Source organism: Gekko japonicus, unplaced genomic scaffold, assembly GCF_001447785.1.
Source record: "Gekko japonicus isolate JY-2015 unplaced genomic scaffold, Gekko_japonicus_V1.1 scaffold422, whole genome shotgun sequence".
Lineage (NCBI taxonomy): Eukaryota > Metazoa > Chordata > Lepidosauria > Squamata > Gekkonidae > Gekko > Gekko japonicus.
Genome location: NW_015174855.1, coordinates 265,263 through 286,432, shown reverse-complemented (window position 1 = coordinate 286,432; position 21,170 = coordinate 265,263). Strand labels below are relative to the sequence as shown.

Here is a 21,170-nt window from a genome sequence, read left to right as displayed (position 1 = left end):
GTTCGGGTGACCGGCCCACTGTCCTATGAAGTTGCCTGTGAGGATGGACAGCTATGGGGGCGACACATAGATCAACTCGGCCACCGCATCCTGCCTCTGGCCTCAGTCAGCCCAGACAAGAATGACATCTACCCCGGGGAACCAGAAGCAATGGACCCTCCACTTCTAGTGGCCAGCGCAATTCCCAGGGGAGAGGATGGAGGTAACCCCAAACCAACAAGCTGCCCAAAGCCCAGCAGCTCGACAGCCCTGGCTGCGATACCAACAGCTACAATCCCGCCCCCGGAACTAATGGGAACAGTGCCAGGGAGCCCCGCTCCAGCTCCGGTCATCCGCCACTCCACGAGGGAGCATAAACGGCCCACATACTTAAAGGACTATGTATGTTCGGGTCATCTGGACCAACGGGGGAGGGGTGTTGTGCACCCCGGGAAGTCCACGCATGCAGTCGGGTCAACACGTGGTCCGGTGAAAGGCCCGAGCTTCGTTTCCAAAGACAAGAGCTAGAACGGATCCTCGCGCACGCCTATCGGGAGGCTAGGATCCTAGAAGGGACCTATGGGTGCACTGTAAATACCCTATCATGGGTGTGTGTGTGGGTGTGGGTGTGGTGCGATTTGGGAATATAAGCCGTCCTGTGAGCTGGCTAAAACATCTCACGATCTGAATGTAACTTAATAAAGTATGAGCTGTAATCACTCTTCATTGCATCAGCCTCAGTACTTTACACCAATACACCCCCTTTTCTTTCAACTTCGTGAGACTTCAGTGTGAGTCATTTCATTTTGTCATTTTTCATGATTAGCGTTTCTGATTTATTTGAATCATGTTACACCATGTATACATTATGTGGCATATCTGTGTGATATCTGTATGATTTGATGCAAAAATAGGCATCGATTTCATTATTGTGGTTGGGGAGAAGATTGCTATAGTTTCATCTCAAAGGGAGAAAAAACATGATGGAAATTGGGACTTTCATATCAACACTCAACATTCACAAGATTTTGTAGCATTCCCTAGTGGCACAGGAAGCAATGGAAACTGTACATTCTGCACCGCAAAATTCATCTTAAGGAAAGTCATGCAGGGGATAGTCTTGGTGCATGCCTTACTGTTTTCACGTGGGGGCACAAAAACACACCCATAGCATAGCAGCAGGATAAAGTGGTGGGTAAGTGAGTGGGAACGGCACCTATGCATCTCTGTCACCATCCTGCTTGTTGCTTCTTCCACCCCCTGCACAGACATAACAGAGATTGCTGCAAGCCCCCTCATGGACCAGCAACCTCATCTCCCCCTATTTAGCTAAGCTACAGTGCAGCTCAGCTGGGAAAAGAGCCTTTTGAAGGGCCAGAGGGGGAGGAAATGTGGAGCCTAGGTCTATCTCTTCCCGTACTGGCTGTGGGTAGAGCATCCACATGAACTCTCCACCCACAGCCCTTATGTAGTTCCTGCTTTGAGTCACATCAAAGGAATTTGTTTTCCTTTAATCAAGCTCAGAATAAATACTACCTCATGTGAATGCTCCAGTTTGAATTGGGTGCTTCCATGAGCGGAAGAATCCTCATGTAGAAGCAACCCCAAGTATTCTGATTTTAGGCCAACATCCCAGAAATGATGGCCTAATATTCTGTAAAGGTTTTGGTTTAAGCATACTAAGAAAAGTGTCTTACTTTGGGCTGTTCATGTAGACACAAAGGGATCTTTTGCAGGCTTCATGTCAGTGTGATACAGACAAGTCTGCTGATCACGTCTCATTATTGCTTAGTCTGGTATCGGAATGATGTAGCCTTTGCAAAGTTGGTGTGTTTGTTCATCCTTTCACAGCAGAATTCTTGGGCAGCTTTGGAGAGATGAATTGCGAACCCTCCCAGCACAGAGATTTTGTTATGTATGCGGACCACCACCAGGGGACTGCGACGAAAGCAGGAGCTTGATCCCCAAACACAGAGGGGACCTAGGATCCTAGTCCACCAGGAGTCCACCAATAGCACCCTTGGCGGGAGATTCAAATCCTCCAGTGGGGACAGAGGTGCACCGGGTGGAGTGTACATAGTTGGCCTTGCAGGGCCGTTTTGTGTGTCTTGTTGTGAAGTACAATAAACGCGTCTGAACGCATATCGTGGTCTGAGTCCTCCATGCGTCGAACCCAGTACTTTTCAGATTTAAATTTCAGAAGTGTAACCAGCAGTAAGAAGAAATAGTTATAGCATATGAAGCCACCTCCTAAAAACTGCCAGTGGTTCTGGGGACACCCTAAAAATAGCTGTGAGGGACCAAAGAGCCTGTGGGTTTCTGAGATTTGCCCCTGATAATATCTGCTCTGACCTGTTAAAAGACCATGGAAATGGCTATGTTGAAGGAAGCTGCCACTCAGGAGTCACAGGAGTTTCAAGTGACAGGGAGGCTGAGACAACTTGAGTGAGTTACGTCCCTCCCCAGGTCAAAGGAACAGAACAGCGTAGCAAGAAAAAAGGCAGCCACATTGGCAAGAAAGGACATTGGATCAAACTGTGGTCTCCAGGAATACAGCTGTATCTCCAGGAGAGGAGAGATACACAAGCACAAGCCAGTGTATTTGTCTACCACCCAAACACAGTTATAAATCTAAAAGACTTAGAAGGAATCTTAAGGTTCATGCTGCAGAAACAGGCTCAGAGGAGAGGGCAGAGGTACACTAAGTATTACATGCTCAAAAGGTAATAAGTCCATACGTGTGATGCCTCCCATAGAGAAAATTTTCAAGATGGAACCATCACCAGTTCCTTGACCTATGCCTGGACTTCTCTTGTGCTTTCTTGACCAAATAAAATGGTTTAAGGATACTAATGACTCTAAGCATGACCTCTCAAATATTAAAGTGTGTGCAAAGTTAAAAAGCTGGTGATTACCATATTAATAAGGAATAATGCAGATGTGTGTATCACCTCCCTGTAAGAATTCGTCTGTCTGACTACAATTGGTGACCATGATTAACTAGCCCCCTCTAGTGGAAAATGAAGGAAACAAGAGCTTGAAACAAGAGGGGACAGATACCATCCACAATCTGAAATGAGTTAGTGCTTTAAAATGGCTGCTGGAGTTGTGAGATATTAATCCCAGGTCAGCAACTGATATTTTGATAGAGTTACTTTGAGAAGAGGGGGATTGTGGGCCAACACTTCAATTCCCTATCAACAAAATTTCCTGCCTACTAGGTTCTGACACCATAGCTCCTATTTTATTGACATCTTTACCTGGCCTAGCAAAATAGACGCTACTGAAGGGGGAAACAGATGGTGTTATTAGTTCTGGACAGGATAGTAACATCTAACAGTGTAATTCTATTTATTTATTGTATTTATTTTAAACTTTTTGAGGCCTTCCTCCCTTGCAGAAGTCAAGGTGACTTACAATGTAACATTATAAAAAAACACAATAGAAACAACATAAACATTCACAACAATCCTTAACAGAATTGTACACTTCTATGATATACCCACTGAAGTCAGTGCCTTTAAGGGCATAGCTATTTAGGGGTTGCACAGCCAAGTTGGATGGCTAGATTAGGATTTTGGAAATCCAGGTTCAGATCCCCCAGTCATACTATCTCAGACTTATCTATCTCACAGGGTTGTCGTGAGGTTACAATGAGGAAGGGAAAACCATGCACAGTGCTCTGAGGTCTTCAGAGGAAGGACAGGATAGAAATGCACTGGGCATATAGTTCAGAAATGTTGTATTTTCTAGTATGTCTGAGTAATCTTGCCTATAGAGAGAGGGGGTGAGGCGAAAATAGTTATCTGTGGTTCCATTGTAAATGCTAAGCAAAAGTGTCAGTGTGGGGTGGAATTTTTGGCCCCTTTACAACTAGGGATGGACACCAACTGGCTCACGAAGTAAAGTTTCTTACAAATTTTGGGCAGTTCATGGTTCACAAAGCAATGTAGTTGGGCCCCATTCACACGGAGGATTTGCCACAGGAGAGCTACGAGTGCATGGCAGATTATCCGGACCAATCACACCACAACATCTGGGAAGTGGAGAGCACCTGTGGCAAACCCATGGCATACTGCTGAAAATGCGGGATTAAAAACTACCTGCTCAGAGGTACTAGCAACCGGTTTGCCACGGGCTGCCTCCGGAGTCCCTCAGTGTGATCGCGCCTGCCGCAGCTTTTCCCTCCGGCTCCTGGTTGATGCACAGGCACGGAGGGAAGGAACTGTAGCATGCCGCTGACGCATGGGATCGCGTTATGGTGGCTCTAATTGCAGTGGTGCAAAAAGCCCCACCTCCCCCGCGTTATCCGGCCCATGTGACCGGGGCCATGGAAGGGCAACTGGCATGAACATTCAATGAACTTTGGTGCTGTTTGTGGAGGTTTGTGAATGGATACATTTCCAGACAGACTCTCTCTGCTCAATTAAACTGTTTACAAAACTCCAAAGCAATGGGGGGCAGAATTCTCCAGCCCTGGAAACACAACATTTAACAGGCATTGCTGGCTGCCAATAACAGAATTCCCATTCTGCTGTATGGGATCAGAATGCTACACAGATGCTCAGCTCTGCGGCCTCTCCTCTGTTGGCTGTTGGCAGTTAGACAGAGAGGCAGAGAACTTGTTAAAAGCAGACTTTGTGAACTCCTCTCCCCTGCTAGGGTTTGGGTGTTAGGTAGACTTAGGGCTCTGAGCCACCCCATCTCTCTGCTCATGCAGAGTAGAGGGACTTAGCTACTGGGTGCCTTGGCTTTATACCCTCTTGGTCATGAACTTCTCTCCTCTGCTGTGGTTTGGGTGTTAGGTGGACTCAGGGCTCTGACCTCACACTCAGCAGAGGGGCTTAGCTACTGAATTCCTTGGGTGGGTGAAGACCCACATTTTATAACTTCCTGATTGTGAACTTCTCTCCCCTGCTGGGATTTGGATTTTAGGTGGATTCAGGGCTCTGATCCACCCTGTCTCTCTGCTCATGCCGAGTGGTGGGGCTTAGCTACTGGGTGCCTTGACTGAGTGAAAACCCACATTTTATACCCTCCTGATTTTCAGCGTCTCTTCCCTGCTGGGGTTTGGGTGTTAGGTGGACTCAGGAATCTGAGCCACCCTGTCCCTCTGCTCATGCCAAGTCCCTTGGCTGAGGACCCACATTTTATACCCTCCTGATTTTCAGCGTCTCTTCCCTGCTGGGGTTTGGGTGTTGTGGACTCAGCTCTCATGGCCACGCAAGAGAGGTCAGACCAGATGACACCCTTGCATTACCAGTACTCCAAGGGATCACATTGGCAGTCTCAGGGGACTTGACGAGGTACCCCCCTCACCTTTTCTCTGCCAAATCCTTTGCCATTGCACACCTGGCATGCTGGCCACTGCTAATCTTCCAGTTCATGATTGACAACCAGTAGTAGGGCTTCTCCCTTGTCTGGCTCTTTGAGGCAGAAGTGCTCCACTGCAACTCCCCCTTCCCCTCCTTCTCCCCAGCCTCTTCCACCACTATTCCCTCTGGCCACATCACATGAACACATGAAGTTGTCTTATACCGAATAAGCCCATTGGTCCATCACAGTCAGTACTGTCTACTCAGACTGGCAGCAGCTCTCCAGGATCTCAGGCTGTCTTCCACATCACCTTCTACCTGATCCTTTCTTCTTCTTTTTTAAAATAATATTTATTTATAATTTTTACAATATAATAGTACATGAAACCAATATCATTCAATAATTACAGAATTGAGTCTCATACATTATTATGTCATACATTATCATACAGCCATTTATATACCTTTCTCCATCTTCTCCAATATAGTTCTTCATCTTTTTTCTTGCTTTATAATAGACAATTTGTCCATTTCTGCTATCTCCAGCAGTCTATGCATTACGTCATCTTTTGAAGGTATTCTCTCTGACCCATTGTTTAGCAAATAGTATATGAGCAGCTGTTAGTATATAACTTATTACATATATATCCTCTTTCTTATAGCTTTCAGGCAGTAGATTTAATAAGAAAATTTCTGGTATATGTGGCAGATCTATATTTATTATCTCTAATATTAGATTATGTATCTTATGCCAATATTTCTGAGTTATTCCACATCTCCACCGTGTATGGTAGTATGTGCCTACCTTGTGTTTACATTTCCAACAGGTTTTTGATAAGTTTACATAACATTTAGCTAGTTTGTCTGGTGACCAGTGTCACCTGTGAAACATTTTGTAGAGGTTTTCTTTATACAGGATTGCTCTCATACATTTTGATACTTTCCAGATTATATCTATGTTATGTTCTAAATCTTGCATCCAGGTAATCATTGGTGTTTTTACCACTTCATCTTGTAAATGGTCATTAAGTAGAAAATTATACAATTTCTGAATCAATTCGTCAATTGTAGACAACCAAACCTTATCTATTTCACTTTTTGATCCAATGAAGCCACCTTCTACCTGATACTTTCAACTGGAGATGCCAGGAATTGAACCTGGGACCTTCTGCATGCCATGATGAGACTGCTTCCTCACAGCTGCACCTTCCACTGTCACCTCCAATTTTTAAATGGCATAAAGTAAAAAAAAAAATCTTGTTTGAGATTTTGAGTTGAGATTTGCTACATGGTTGTCGCTGTGTGTCGCTGTATGTCTTCAGTGTCCATGAATTCAGCAAATCTTGCAATCAGTTTTTGTGATTACGTCATGAAAAGCAGACAATATAATTTACCTGATATAGATTTAATGAATGTATATGCAAAGAGGAGACAAACTGCAAGTGAGCTGTGCTTCAATACAAGTTGATCAGTTTAATGACCCAACCATAGCCTTGGGAGATACTGCCTCTTCTCCAGTAAATCAGATGATAGGGGAAAACTATTATGTGGTATCAATATCTACAAATCAAACATATCTATCTCCAACACTGTCTGTCTGTCTGTCTGTCTGTCTAGTGTAGGACAGCCAGTTTGGTGTAGTTGTTAAGTGTGCAGACTCTAATCTGGGAGAACCAGGTTTGATTCCCCATGCCTCCATTTGCAGCTGCTGGATGACCTTGGGCAAGCCACAGTTCTCTCAGAGCTGTTTTTGAAAGAGCAGCTCTTGAATTCTCTGCCCCACCTACCTCACAGGGTGTCTGTTGTGAGGAGGGGAAGGGAAAGGAGTTTGTAAGCTGCTCTGAGACTCTGAGTGAAGGATGGGGAATAAATCCAATTTCTTCTCCTCCTCCTCTAGTTTTATCCAACAATACAAATGCTTTAAGACAATAAAGGAAAAATAGGGAATCAGAAAAATTATATCAACAGCAGAATATATTTTACAGTTCATTTATTATGTAGAATTTGAAGAGACATTTAGTGATATCACTGCTTCTACTAGTTTACAGTATAGATGGTGACCAATTAATGTTTTGTTCCTTGTTAGACTTGCTAAATACTATTACAGCTCATGTGGCCCTGGGCTGGCAACATTTTTGAGTTTAGCTCTTCTGTTTTTATCCCATATTGCAGGCAACAATTATTTATTCCTTAAAATATGCCACAATCCAATTGTTGATGGGTTGATGGAATATTCATTTCACATCTATTCTGGCACATCTGTAATGTCTTCCAGTTTGTTTTTGGACACAGTCCAAAGCATGAATTTCAACTATGTGGCGCCGGTTGAAAATGGCTGAAAGCATAGTAAGGACTGGAGTGCCTTACAGGGCAACAGAAAACAAGGTAGAGACAGTGGACCAAAACAGACAATTCTTAAGAACTGAGAGCAGGGTCGTAAGAACATAAAAACATAAGAGAAGCCAACAGCCCATCCAGGCCAACACTCTGTCACACAGTGGCCAAAAATACCAGGTGCCACCAGGAGGTCCACCAGTGGGGCCAGGACACTAGAAGCTCTCCCACTGTTGCCCCCCCAAGCACTGAGAATACAGAGCATCACTTGCCCCAGAGTTCCTATCTATACCTTGTGGCTAATGCCACTGATGGACCTCTGCTCCATATGTTTATCTAATTCCCTCTTGAAGCTTTCCATGCTTGTAGCCACCACCACCTCCTGTGGCAGTGAATTCCATGTGTTAATCACTCTTTGGGTGAAGAAGTACTTCCTTTTATTCATTCTAAACCGACCACTCAGCAATTTCATTGAATGCCCATGAGTTCTTGTATTGTGAGAAAGGGAGAAAAATACTTCTTTCTCTACCTGCTCTATCCCATGCATAATCTTATAAACCTCGATCATGTCACCCCTCAGCTGTTGTTTCTCCAAGCTAAAGAGCCCCAAGCACTTTAACCTTTCTTTATAGAAAAAGTATTCCAATCCTTTTATCATTCTAGTTGCCCTTTTCTGCACTTTTCCCAATGCTATAATATCCTTTTTGAGGTGTGGTGACCAGAACTGTACATAGTATTCCCAACCTAGCTTGGAGAAACGACGACTGAGGGGAGACATGATTGAGATACAAGGTATAGATAGGGGCTCTGGGCCAAGTGATGCTCTGTCTTCTTGGTGCTTGGGGGGGTCAACAGTGGGAGGGCTTCTAATGTCCTGGCCCCACTGGTGGACCTCCTGATGGCACCTGGTCTTTCTGGCCACTGTGTGACACAGAGTGTTGGACTGGATGGGCTTTTGGCCTGATCCAACATTGGCGTCTCTTATGTTCTTATACCACACGAAGTTGCACCATTGATTTATACAGGGGCATTATGATACTGGTTGATTTGTTTTCAGTTCTCTTCCTAATAATCCCCAGCATAGTGTTGACCCTTTTTGGGCCAAAAGTGGGCAGAGATAGCTAATTGGTCTCAAACCTAAATCCCGGCCACTCAGTAATTCATGATCACTATGATCATGGAGGTGCTAGACCACATACTCAGGCTACATTGGGCCTTTGAGCTTCTTCCCTACCAACCAAAGGTGCAGTATTTTTTTTTTCTGATTGTGGTTGCTTGCATGGATGCAAAGCTCAGCATGGAGGCGGGATATGGAAACTGACTGAATGAAAGTCTTCTCTGACAGAAAAATACTATAGTGGTTACAGATCTAACAATAGTTGAATAGGTTGGGGAAAACAGAAGTCCTAGATGATATTATGTCTCTGTTGAGCTTTCCCCCCTACCTAAACTCTTCCGTCCCCAGGCACAGCCTCCAAATCTCCAGGAATTTCCCAAACTAGAACTGGCAACCTGAGGTTACATATCAATTAGCCAGATTTGGTTGGCTTGCTTCAAGAAGTAGAAAATCCTTATTAGCAAGGTTCCATGTTTCCCCTCTTGGAATGTAATTGCCTCACCCCCTGGTGTTATAGCTTCCTATGCCTGACCATTTGGGCTCAATTGCCGTCATAAACCTTCTCTGGTAGAAGACCAGAGGCATAGCTGACATGCTACTACACACGTAGCAGGGATCATCTTACTGCAGGAGGATGGTCCCCTGACCCAACCTTTCCCCACCCTGTTGCCATGACAAACACCAAATTTGGAAAGTACCTATCTCATTGTATTGGCTGGTGGCCAAAGCTAATTCTAATGAGATTGGGGGTTAAATTGACTAGCACAGAGAGACGAGCTCAGATTTTCTGCTTGCTGTTCTGTTCTTGTTACCTGCTGTCTGTGGACTTATTCTGGGAATGCTTTGTCTCAGCCATGTGCTCTGGGACAAAGGACCGGGTTGTGCAGCTCAACACATGGCTGCATGCTAGCAAAGATGGACCTCTTGTTTCTAAAGATACTTGGACTATTCCAAGGGACTTGGTACTGGAACTCTGTGCCTGTGGATCACCCTGGTAATTATGCATATCTCTAATGTCTAGGTAGGGCCAGAGAGTCCTAGGTTTTTCTTGTTTTCAGTACTTTCTGTAGTCTGTGTTAAGTTCTGTGAGAAATAAAACTATTTCTTGTTTAAATACTGTCTGTTTGATGGGTAACTGATCTCCAAGCCTTAAATCCTCGTGTCTAGCTGGCTGTGCTACCATTGAATCTTAAGAGTACATCTCTAAGGAGGTGTTGGAGCTGGGCATGGTGGTTATTGTTTGTTAATATAGGAGTCCTTCCCTCATTCCTAGTGAGGCGTGGGGGGCGGATCCTATACACAGACAATGCATTTTCTATTTCCATTAAATCTTCTATCCATAGTTCTGCTTCAACTAACTACATGAAAATTGATAATGAGCAATAAGGACTAAAACAGACATAATTTATAGAAGGGATAAGAAACTCTACAGATACTGTAAACTTAAGGAAATGTTTTAAGCATTTCCACATTTAATATGGAATATATGCAATTTATACCTCTTGCTAAGTAAGACATTATTTGTACTGCTCCATCAACCTAAACATATCTGGGTATAAGTACTCTGGAGCATCAAGGCCTGTAACAAAGTCTGTATGTTGCCAACTGGGATTATTCTTATAGAAAATTAAGTGAGTGAGTTGAGGGAGCAGCAGTTCAATATCTTTCAAATCTGTAATAATATCTTTTCCGGCACTCCACACAGCTGTTGGCACAGTCACATCTTCCACTTTATAAAACGGAGGAGTGGTCTGAAGATTAAAAGATCAGAAAAATGAAAATGAGCATTGCTGATCAATTCATTATATATATTGTTTTTTCTCCAAATATATATACATTTGGAGAAAAAACAACAACAGTTCATCTTCTAGCATCTTAAGATGTCTTGGATGCGGGACACCTTTTCTTGGAAAATTATTGTTTGACATTTTGTTCCACCCATTTCTCCTTCAATATTTGAATCTCCTCCAGGTCAGTAATAAGCAGAAAAATAAGGATTCAGTCAGCTGAGGGTGTTCCTGAGTTATATTGTATAATTCTACTAGTTACTTCAGGATGGCCAACTCTGTACCAGAGCAGTGGCATCAGAGGAGAGAACAATGACTGAAAGAGGACTATATACAATGATAATCCAACAAATAATGATGTGCCAAGTCTAAAACGCTTAAAGCAAAACAAGGGAAGGTGGAAAATACTTCATAATTGCACGATTCACAGGTAGTAATTGGGTGTCTTTATCACGCATCCCAGACAACAAAGATCAATTCCAGTCATTACGTCCAGGCTTACTCATCACTGTCAGTGTTTCTTTTTCTTTTGTTTTCTGATTGCTTGTGTATAATGTGCTCCAGTTCCGATGTCTTTCAGATCCTGGAACACTCTCCTGCTTCAAATAATTAATGATTGTATGCCACTGCGTATGGAATAGCCAGGAGATCCCAGAAGGAATTGTTTGGCTGCCAAAGCTGTAACTCTTTTTTGGCACCACTAGGTGGTGAGCTATGATTATATTTAGCCTTAGAGTGACTTGCCTAAGGTCACCCAACTAGCTTCAAGTCGGGAAGTGGGAAATCAAACCCAGTTTTTCAGATAAGAGTCCACTGCTCTTAACCACTACACCAAACTGGCTTTCCCTGCTTCAGGAAAGTAAGTGTAGGCCCTTGTCTGAAGGAACCCCCATCTGAGGGAACCCAGACCCTTGCACCAATTGAAGAAGGCTTCTTTAGGCGATACTGCCTGTGCCAGGCTCATTTATTGCCGAACTGTTTTTTCAGGTGTGTTTTAAATGTATCCAGGCAGAAATGTACTCTCTATCCTTGGAAGTTTGTTGACTCAACACCAGTTCCAGCATACACATGTTTACAACAGTGCCTGCTGTCCTTGCTGCAGAGATGCTGATGCCTTCTGCTGGTGCCGGTTCACTACAGCTGAGCAGCCAAAATGTTTTGAAACTCTGCACCTGAAAAGCTGATAGAAGAAGAAAAAGAGAAGAGATTCTATTTATACCCCACCCTTCACTACCTGAAGGAGTCTCAGAGTGGCTTACAATCCTTTTTCCTTTCCCTCCCTCATAACAGACACCCTGTGAGGTAGCTGGGGCTGAGAGAGCTCTTTCGAGAACTGCCCTTGAGAGAACAGCTCTGAAAGAACTTGTAACTGACCCAAGGTCACACCAGCAGCTGCATGTGTAGGAGTGGGGAATCAAATCCAGTTCTCCTATATTAGAGTCCATGCTCCTAACCACTACACCAAACTGGCTCTTATAGCTTATGTTTATATTTGACGTTCTTTAACACTTGAATTTTCTTGAATTCCTGATGTCCCCAAGGACCTAACCCCCTGAGGACCCCTTTTTCTGTAACATGTACTCTTCAAAATAGGCCTAGAAATGATAGATGGTACCTGAATTAAACTAATATCAAAGAGCAGTGAGTCACACTAAGGCAGAAAGCAGGGCAGCTCCTCTATCAATCATGCAAATACCCACACTAAGAGGGATTCAGTTGAGGGCCATTTCTTCCAAGGAACTCAGAGCTTCTTTCCAGATTATTTGATCCTAACTAAAGACCCAGATTTCCAAAGCAATAAACAATGGGCTGATTCCAGCAATTTACTCCATGTTTCAATGATCAGACAGGAAGATTCCTGCCCTTCCCTGATCATGACAAGTATTCTGTTATATCCAGCTTCCAATTCTCCCCAAGGGAACACTTTACACATTCTCTATGCCAAAGGAGAAGACTCCCTTCTACCAAACAATGGATTTCTTTTCAGGCTGGCTTATCTTTGAAAGACTGCATTTTTATCACTCCCACATTCCATTGCCAGCACCCCATGCCTTTCTTCTCAGCAAATGGATATAGTTACCTCTGAGCCCAATTATTTAGCCAGTTTAGAATACATCCTGTTACTTCAGCCTTTTGGCTGGCCTCTCACTTTTCTACTTCATGGACCTGTTTCTGTGTCTCTTTCTGCCACCTGATCAGTTTCCTCACCTGATGCTTCTTTGTTGCAGCTGGGGGGAAAACACCTCTTCTCTCCAGGAGAGGGCTCACATGTCTTGTCCCCCCCCTTTCATTTTATTCCCCAGGTAGGTAGGTGTTTTTTCTAGAGAAAGGTTTTGTGTTGTTAGTTGCTGTAAATTTTCTGGGATGTGTGGCCGTGGTCTTAGCATTGTAGAACCTGATGTTTTGCCAGTAACTGTGACTGGCATCCTCTGCCAGTCACAGTTACTGGTGAAACGTCAGGTTCTACAATGTCAAGACCACGGCCACACATCCCGGAAAATCTACAGCAACTAATGAACTCCGGCCATGAAAGCCTTCGACAACATGTTTTGTGTTGTATCTGTCACTGTCATTTTCTTTTCAGAAGAACTGAGTAGTGACTCATGAAAGCTCATACGCTACCACAAATTTTGTAAGCTTTTAAGGTGCTACTGGACTCTCGCTGATTTTCTTTTCTGTAATTCCCTTTTAGGTCTGCAAACTGTTTAACTCAATTTGGTCTCCTTTCTGTTTATTAAAATAAAAGTTTCTGCTTAAGAAGCTTATTCCCACTTGTTCTTTTGAGTGTTGGTCTGAATCTGGACCTTGGTTCACACAGGCTAGGTCCCAAGTATTGAAGTACCCAAAATGCATGTGTTTGCTCGGTGCTAGCAAGGTGTCCTTTTGCATGTTGTGGGTTCTTCACGGGTATGATAATTTGGGCAACATTATCTCAGATAATTAATATTGACTCCAGATACCACATTTTAAGAAGGAGTATGACAAAAGAGAAAGGAGTCTAAATATAGCAATGAGATCCATAATCATGATTAAAGAAAAAGGTAAAAGGAACTAATACAGTGAAAAGAGTATTAAGGATGCAGGAATATGACCATTTTACAAAAGAATGGGAGAAATACCTGAAAGTGAACAAAGAAGAAGCAAAGATCAGGATATTAGGCAGGAAGGTGATGGATAGGAATGCATGCACTTAGAAAAAAATCATTAACAAAGTACGTGTTTCTGTGATGTACTCACAGTCATTCATAGTTCCCAAGGAATTGTACAAAAAACCAAAAGTTACTGCAGTGCTCTTACTGCATTTTTAACAAGCAAGCAAGACCACTTGTAACATGATTCACACATTTTTTTCAAAGTTCTCATCACTTTGCTTACCATATTATATACAGCTTTGTTCTCACTGTCATAGTCAAAATATTTAAATTCTCTGGATTTGGCCACCTAAAAGGAAGAGGAGAAAGTATAGTAGTATGAAATCTGGTAAATGCTCAAAACTTTGGAAGACTGATAGTTAAGGTTGCCAACTTCAGGTTGGGAAATTTCTGGTGATCTGGGGGTGGAGCCTCAGGAGGCCAGGGGAAGGGAAGGGGGGACCTGAGTGGGGTATAATACTGTAGAATCTACCCTCCAATACAGCAATTTTCTCCAGTGGAACTGATCTCTGTAGGCTGGAGATAAATTGTAATTCTGGGAGATCTCCAGGATCCACATGAAGGTTGACATCCCTATATAATATTCATAGAATAGCAACTACAAAATACAAAAAAAAAATTCCTGTAACATCTCTGAAACCTCAAGTTAAAATACTCAAGTTAAAGTATTTAAAGTAACAAGAATTTTTTTTACCTATAATCCTAGATTTTGAAAAGATCTAATCTGAGACCTTTGATACTTGAAGTTCAAAAATCCTGAACATAGATCTTTCTTCTTCAGTACTCACAGGGGGGATAATAGCATATTCAGTAAAACTCTATTTACCCTCAGCTGATCCCACTACCACTTGGTTATGTTTCCTGCTGCCTCAGTGACTGTTTTTGAAAATGTGATAATACTTAGCCTTCCTGTGCTTCATATAGTTAGTGGGCATCTAGCTCTTTTCTAGGATGGTCCATACCATTCAATAACTGTATGTGAAAACTGGGAGTGTTCTATGAAATCTAACAAGCCATCTTTAACATGCCTGGCCATTCCTGATAATGTGAGAACCCCTGATGCCTCATGTACAGTCCAAAAGTAGTCTTCTCTACTCCATCCCCTGGCTTGCAGTATCTTCATGCTCATTGTGGTAGGGGGCAGATCTGTTTGTAATTGTGAGATGCGGGAGAACTGTACATTTGAAATGCAGCATGCCAACTAAAAATGCAGATATGTGAATTATTGAAGTCTTTCCCCCTACAAAATTCATTACAGTGCTTTTTGGAATATAGCACCACCTAGACAATTATTACAAAAAATTAAGGAAAATATGTTTGAGTTTTGAAAACTACTTTTCAGCAGATGAAATAAAAATTGTGGCATCAAACCACAAACATTCATACACACTGGCCTGGATCACGTGGGGCATTTGCAATGGCAGAAGGATTTCTGTTGTTGGAGCACGACTTTTCCCACTGCAGACCACAATGCCTCCCCAGTGTTGGTCCTGGAGCACTGTGGACTCCTAAGAGCAGCATTTCATGGGACATTTTGGACTGCAGAAAGCGGAGGGAGGCAAGGAAGTTGCACTCAGCTGATGAAAATCACTTCCATTCATGGAAATGCTCTGCAGCATTGAACCCATAGACAGACACTGAATATTCCATCATGTTGAAAATGTTGATGGTTGCATTTTAACTGGTAAAAAGAATTAGTTAACTGTACCTGGCCCCAGTGAACTATTGTTTTTACTGAAGTATAATCAGGAAACATTCCAGCATAGACATCTATTCGACTCTGGGAAAGAAAAGTAGGAATGGAAGTAGATAACTCATTGAAAACGTTGAGACAGTGTGTGACTGCAATAAAAAAGGCCAGTGCTATGCTGGGGATTATTAGGAAGGGTATTGAAAACAAATCAGCCAATATCATAATGCCCCTATATAAATCAATGGTGTAACCTCATTTGGAATACTGTGTGCAGTTCTGGTCACCACCCCTTGAAAAGGATATTATAGCTTTAGAAAAAGTGCAGGAAAGGGCAACTCTAATAATAATAATAATAATAATAATAATAATAATAATAATAATAATAATAATAATAATAATAATAATAATAATAATAATAATAATATACTTTATTGTCATTGTACATAGTACAACGAAATTAAAGATGCAATCATTTCGGTTGTTTATAAGATTATGCATGGGATAGAGCAGGTAGAGAAAGAAGTACTTTTCTCCCTTTCTCACAATACAAGAACTCATGGCCACTCAATGAAATTGCTGAGTGGTCGGGTTAGAATGGATAAAAGGAAGTACTTCTTCACCCAAAGAGTGATTAACACATGGAATTCACTGCCACAGGAGGTGGTGGCGGCTACAAGCATATGGAGCAGAGGTCCATCAGTGGCTATTAGCCACAAAGTATAGATAGGGGCTCTGGGCCAAGTGATGCTCTGTCTTCTTCGTGCTTGGGGGGGTCAACAGTGGGAGGGCTTCTAATGTCCTGGCCCCACTGGTGGACCTCCTGATGGCACTGGTATTTCTGGCCACTGTGTCACACAGAGTGTTGGACTGGATGGGCCTTTGGCCTGATCCAACATTGGCGTCTCTTATGTTCTTATGTTCTTAATTGTGTTTAGATTCTGTCTTTTTGACAGAAGGTGGAAATTAATGGAATAATAAGCTTGGGGTACACACCAACAGCTGGTATCACTGAAGACATACAAATCTCTGAATCCAGCAATGGATATCTACTTGTGGAAGCATGCTGATGTGGATACAGATGCATATACAGTAGGATATCCCCCCATTCTTATGGTGATGCTCCTATCAGCCCCATTGCAATGGTAACTTACATTTATTTTCTTACAGCTCAAATAACAAACCTCCTTCCAGAGAGGCTACCTCAGTCAGGGTACTTCTTTGCACAGGTGTGTTTGAGACAAGTGGCATAACAATCCTACGCAGTTTGCAGGTGTTGGTGACTTCATCCCCACCTGTCCCCCCCTCCAGTCCATTCAAATGTTTCACGGATAAGCTCTTGTGATCGTGGAACTGGTGGGAATTGTAAACTCTTATGTAGTTAAAGTCATATGTTACATCTAATTGCCATGTGAACAGCAGCCACACATCACTGGATACTGTGCTCCCGTTGTGGAATAGCAGTCATTTGCAACTGGGTTGGATTGTCTGTATGCAACAATCAATTTGTGAATGAGTGCTACAGCGCAACAAAACTACTATGCCCAGCAATGTGTAGGTGCTACCATTTATCATTACTGGAATTCACATGGTGATCGTAATAGAGCTGAAAGGAATGTTTCTTTCAAATCTCACACGTCTCTCTTTGCTTTCATTTTGCCTTGAGCCATGAGGAATGACAGGGTGCAAATGTTTTCATAAATAAATAAATAAGTTAAAAATATACAAAATGATTCCACCTACCAAATTTAAATTCTTCTTGTTATCTCCAAAACCCATGGCAAAGATTTCAGCACATATCTTGTCTATTATTGCATAGCTGCAGAGCTCAGCATTCAGAATCTTCATCTTCCTAGGAAGAGGACAAAACTCCTTCCTGCCCCATATAGACTGTAAAATAAGAATGCGTGATGTTCCTCTCTTTAAATACTCATCAAAATGTGTTTATTAGCAAGGGATCTCTTCCTGTTACACTGATGTCATTATACTTGATGGGTGAGTCCAAGGCTGCACTAAACTCTGTGATTCCCAGCATCCTCATACCAATGCTTTCTACTCTCTCCTGCCTCTTGTAAGTAAAATGAAAGAGGTATTGGTAGAAGAGAAAATCCAGGTCTATTCAGGATCCATTGATCCTATCAGATCCTTTGTGCATGATGGTGATATCATCTGGTGCATGGAGGGCTACTGATAAGTGTATTAATTTCGGGGTGACCAAGTGCCATCTTCTGAATCATTCTTATTTTTTTTCCAGATGAATCACAAGTACAATAATTGGGCTTGGTCTCTTGAATAAAGGAGAAAAATTAGAATGAGGGGGGGTTACCTACCCTTTTGAAAGCATCCGGAAGAAATAGAATTAACATAGAAGGGTTCCAAGTGCCCGCCATTGTGTAGGTGGGAGCAAAGAGCATTAAGAGCTTGACTTTTTGAGCAAACTCTGGCAGGAGTGAAAAGGCAATCAGACCTGCAAAAGAGAAAGGATTTGAGAGGTGGGGTTTTTTGTTTTTGTTTTTTAATTCCAACGGCCACTCTGCAAAATCTAAGGCAGTTAATGGGGACCACTATTTGGACACATCTTCACTGCGTTCCGTGAGCCTTGGTGTTTAGTCATGACCACGGAAATGTCTTCAGATAGCGCTGGCTCTTTGGCTTTGAAACGGAGATGAGCACCGCAACCCTAGAGTCAGATTCGACTGGCTTTCGAGCAAGGGAACCTTTACCTTTACCTTAGATCTACTTATACTTGCTGTTTCAGTTCTTAATTAGTATGAAACAAGCAGCTGTTCTCTTAGTTAAGACGTTTTTATAAGATCAACTGCAGGTCTGACAGGAGAACACATCAAAGAAATATTAGAATAATGAGTTCATCTAGCTGTAGTTGTTATTTGTCATTAAATCATAATGTCTGTTCTTACAAATTTATCAGGAAGTATTAAAAGATGAAGCCCTTCTTTTGCCCTGTCCTGTATGAGAAAGGAGCGACTGGGACTAAAAGCTGGCAGCTTTCCTGTTCGGCCAGCGCACCACCCTTCACTCCACCATCAGTCACAGCTCGGCTGAACTGCTCACGGGCCGCCACCTGACAACCCATTTGGACTGCCTCCATACAGACTGGGCACCAGACCACAGCGCTTGCCCAGAAGACCAGGGGGCCCTGAGGGGTTTCTTTCCTGATGACTCGGTCGACACCCATAATTACAGCCAGGGTCCCACCTGGGTTCCAGCAAGAGTGGTTTGGGTGACCGGCCCACTGTCCTATGAAGTTGCCTGTGAGGACGGACAGCTATGGAGGTGACACATAGATCAACTCGGCCACCGCATCCTGCCTCTGGCCTCAGACAGCCCAGACAAGAATGACATCTACCCCGGGGAACTGGAAGCAATGGACCCTCCAATTCCCAGGGGAGAGGACGGAGGTAACCCCAAACCGACAAGCTGCCCAAAGCCCAGCAGCTCGACAGCCCCGGCTGCGATACCAACAGCTACAATCCCGCCCCCAGAACTAATGGGAACAGTGCCAGGGAGCCCCGCTCCAGCTCCGGTCGTCTGCCGCTCCACAAGGGAGCATAAACGGCCCACATACTTAAAGGACTATGTATGTTTGGATCATCTGGACCAAGGGGGGAGGAGTGTTGTGTACCCCGGGAAGTCCACGCATGCAGTCGGGTCAATACGTGGTCAGCAGTGTTCTCTCTAAGATGAGTTAGTGTGAGCTAGCTCACTGTTTTTTAGCCTCCAGCTCACACATTTTTGTCTTAGCACAGGAAGGGACGGCTCCAGATCAAACGAATTTATGCAGCAGCCAAATGGCTTGCTCACAACTTTCATGCCAGTAGCTCACAAAGGAGAATTTTTGCTCACAAGACTCCACGGCTTAGACCATGTGGCCCTCCTACTTGTAGATATGAAAAGGCCTGCTGAAAGAGTACATACAGGCTAACTATTAATTTTGGGTTTTGGCTCCTTAATCTCTATCTTGATCGCTTCCTATTTTAGCCTGCGCGAAGTACTAGTCCTTGGAAAATTCCCTTTTAGATTCATCCTACATCAGTCCTTTCAAACTGCAATTCTTACCCAGTATTTCAGGGTGGAGTTTTGGGAGGGGAAGGTATAATGCCACGAAGGATATAATGCCATGGAATCCACCTTCCAAAGCACCATTTGCTCTAGGGAAACTGTCACCTGGAGAGAAGCTGTATTTATGGGAGATTTCCAGGCCCTAACTGGAGGTTGGTAACTGTGCACTGTCCTATGTTTAACGTGTCCTAGGCTTGCCATCTCTTTTTTTAGTATAAGGTGTGTTTTCTTTTTAATAGTTTTATAAATGGCAGGGTTTAACATGTTAGGATAGGGGTGTCAAACATAAGGCTCAAGGGCTGGAACTGGCCCATCCAGGGCTCTTACCCAGCCCGCAAGTAACTGGCATGTATAGAAATGTAAGGTTACCCCCTTTTATGGTATCCCTTGGGAAAAAACCTAGTCTTGCATACAATTAAGTACATTTATTAGGGCTTTTGTGGGTTTCCCAGTAAATCAATTGCTTTCACTGCTAGGAATCAAGTGCTTTTGTTTGTATTTTAAGTAAAAAATAATATTGTTAATTGGGTTTGTCTGTGTTCTTTATAAAGTTTATATCTCCAGTACCTGGCATTACATTTTATGGCACACATGGCCCAGCCCAGCAAAGTGACATTTATGTCAGATCCGGTCCTCGTAACAAATGAGTTTGACACCTCTGTGTTAGGATGTCAAGCAACTATCAATGGAAGTAATTTTGTTTCCCCCATTTTTCTCCCGCTGCTGTATTGAGCAGATTTGAGAAGGCCTGCTGTAAAGTTACATACAGGCTTATTATTAACTAGCAGTAAAGTCCGTTGTGAAAGCAATACAACGGAATCTAGAAAGAGGCTCTGGGGGAGTGCTCTGGCTTTGGGCAAACAGTGTCAATTTGCTGTGGTGACCTCAGCAGGGTATAATGACAGAGTCCACTGTTTTCTCCAGAGGAACTGATCTCTGCTACCTGAAGAGCAGTTGTAATTGTGAGTAATCTGTAGCCCTCACCTGGAGATTGGCAACAATTGTTACCCAGGACAAAATGGCTGGTTTGGAGGGTGGAATCTATGGCATTCTACCTGTCTGAGGTCCCACCCCTCTGCAAACACCACCCTCTCCAGGCTCCACCCCTCAAATCCCCAGGAATTTGTCAGCATGTAGTTGGCAACCCCATCTCCTTCCCAGCTAGCCACCAACCTACCATTATCTGCCCCTTTGACTTCAGCTGACTTCTGCCCTCCCTTCTGCAGAGCAGTTGTAATACTGAGTGCTCTCCAGCCCTCACCTGGAGATTGGCAACAATGGTTCCCTATGTGAGACTGACTGGTTTGGAGGGTGGAGTCTATGGCAGTGTACCTGTCTGAGGTCCCACCCCTCCTCAAACCTCACCCTCTTCAGGCTCCATCCCTCAAGTCTCCAGGAATTTCCCATCTGGAGTTGGCAACCCTATCAGGATTGGCCCCAATGTGTTTTCTCCCAAAGGCCAAAGTAGGTGACAGGACCAAGCTTAGTTGCCTACCAACAGGCACTGAGGGGAATGTAGGGTTGCCAGCTCTAAGGAGGGAAATACCTGGAGGTTTGGGGGGTGGATTCTGTAGAGGGCCGGGCGACGGAGGCATCGGCCTTCTGTCGCCCGCCTTGCCCCCCCAATCTCGGCCCGGGCACCCGCGGCTCCCACCAGCGGCCGCCCGACTCCAGACTCCCCCGCGGCCACTCCAGCCAGGCGACGGAGGCATCGGC

At 43.6% G+C, this 21,170-nt stretch overlaps 1 protein-coding gene across 1 annotated transcript in view; it reads right to left on the bottom strand.

Moving 5' to 3' along the window:
* Nucleotides 1-10,238: 10,238 nt before the first annotated feature.
* The window catches only part of LOC107121657 (lysosomal acid lipase/cholesteryl ester hydrolase-like), a 33,568-nt gene continuing 22,636 nt past the window's right edge, over nucleotides 10,239-21,170 (bottom strand). Inside the window, exons 6-10 of the mRNA XM_015424622.1 lie at nucleotides 17,705-17,841; nucleotides 17,118-17,264; nucleotides 15,393-15,464; nucleotides 13,908-13,973; nucleotides 10,239-10,496 (exon numbers count right to left, since the gene is read on the bottom strand). Of these exons, the coding sequence (XP_015280108.1) occupies nucleotides 10,263-10,496; nucleotides 13,908-13,973; nucleotides 15,393-15,464; nucleotides 17,118-17,264; nucleotides 17,705-17,841 (656 nt within the window). The 3' untranslated portion in view covers nucleotides 10,239-10,262. The remainder of the gene's footprint in view (nucleotides 10,497-13,907; nucleotides 13,974-15,392; nucleotides 15,465-17,117; nucleotides 17,265-17,704; nucleotides 17,842-21,170) is intronic.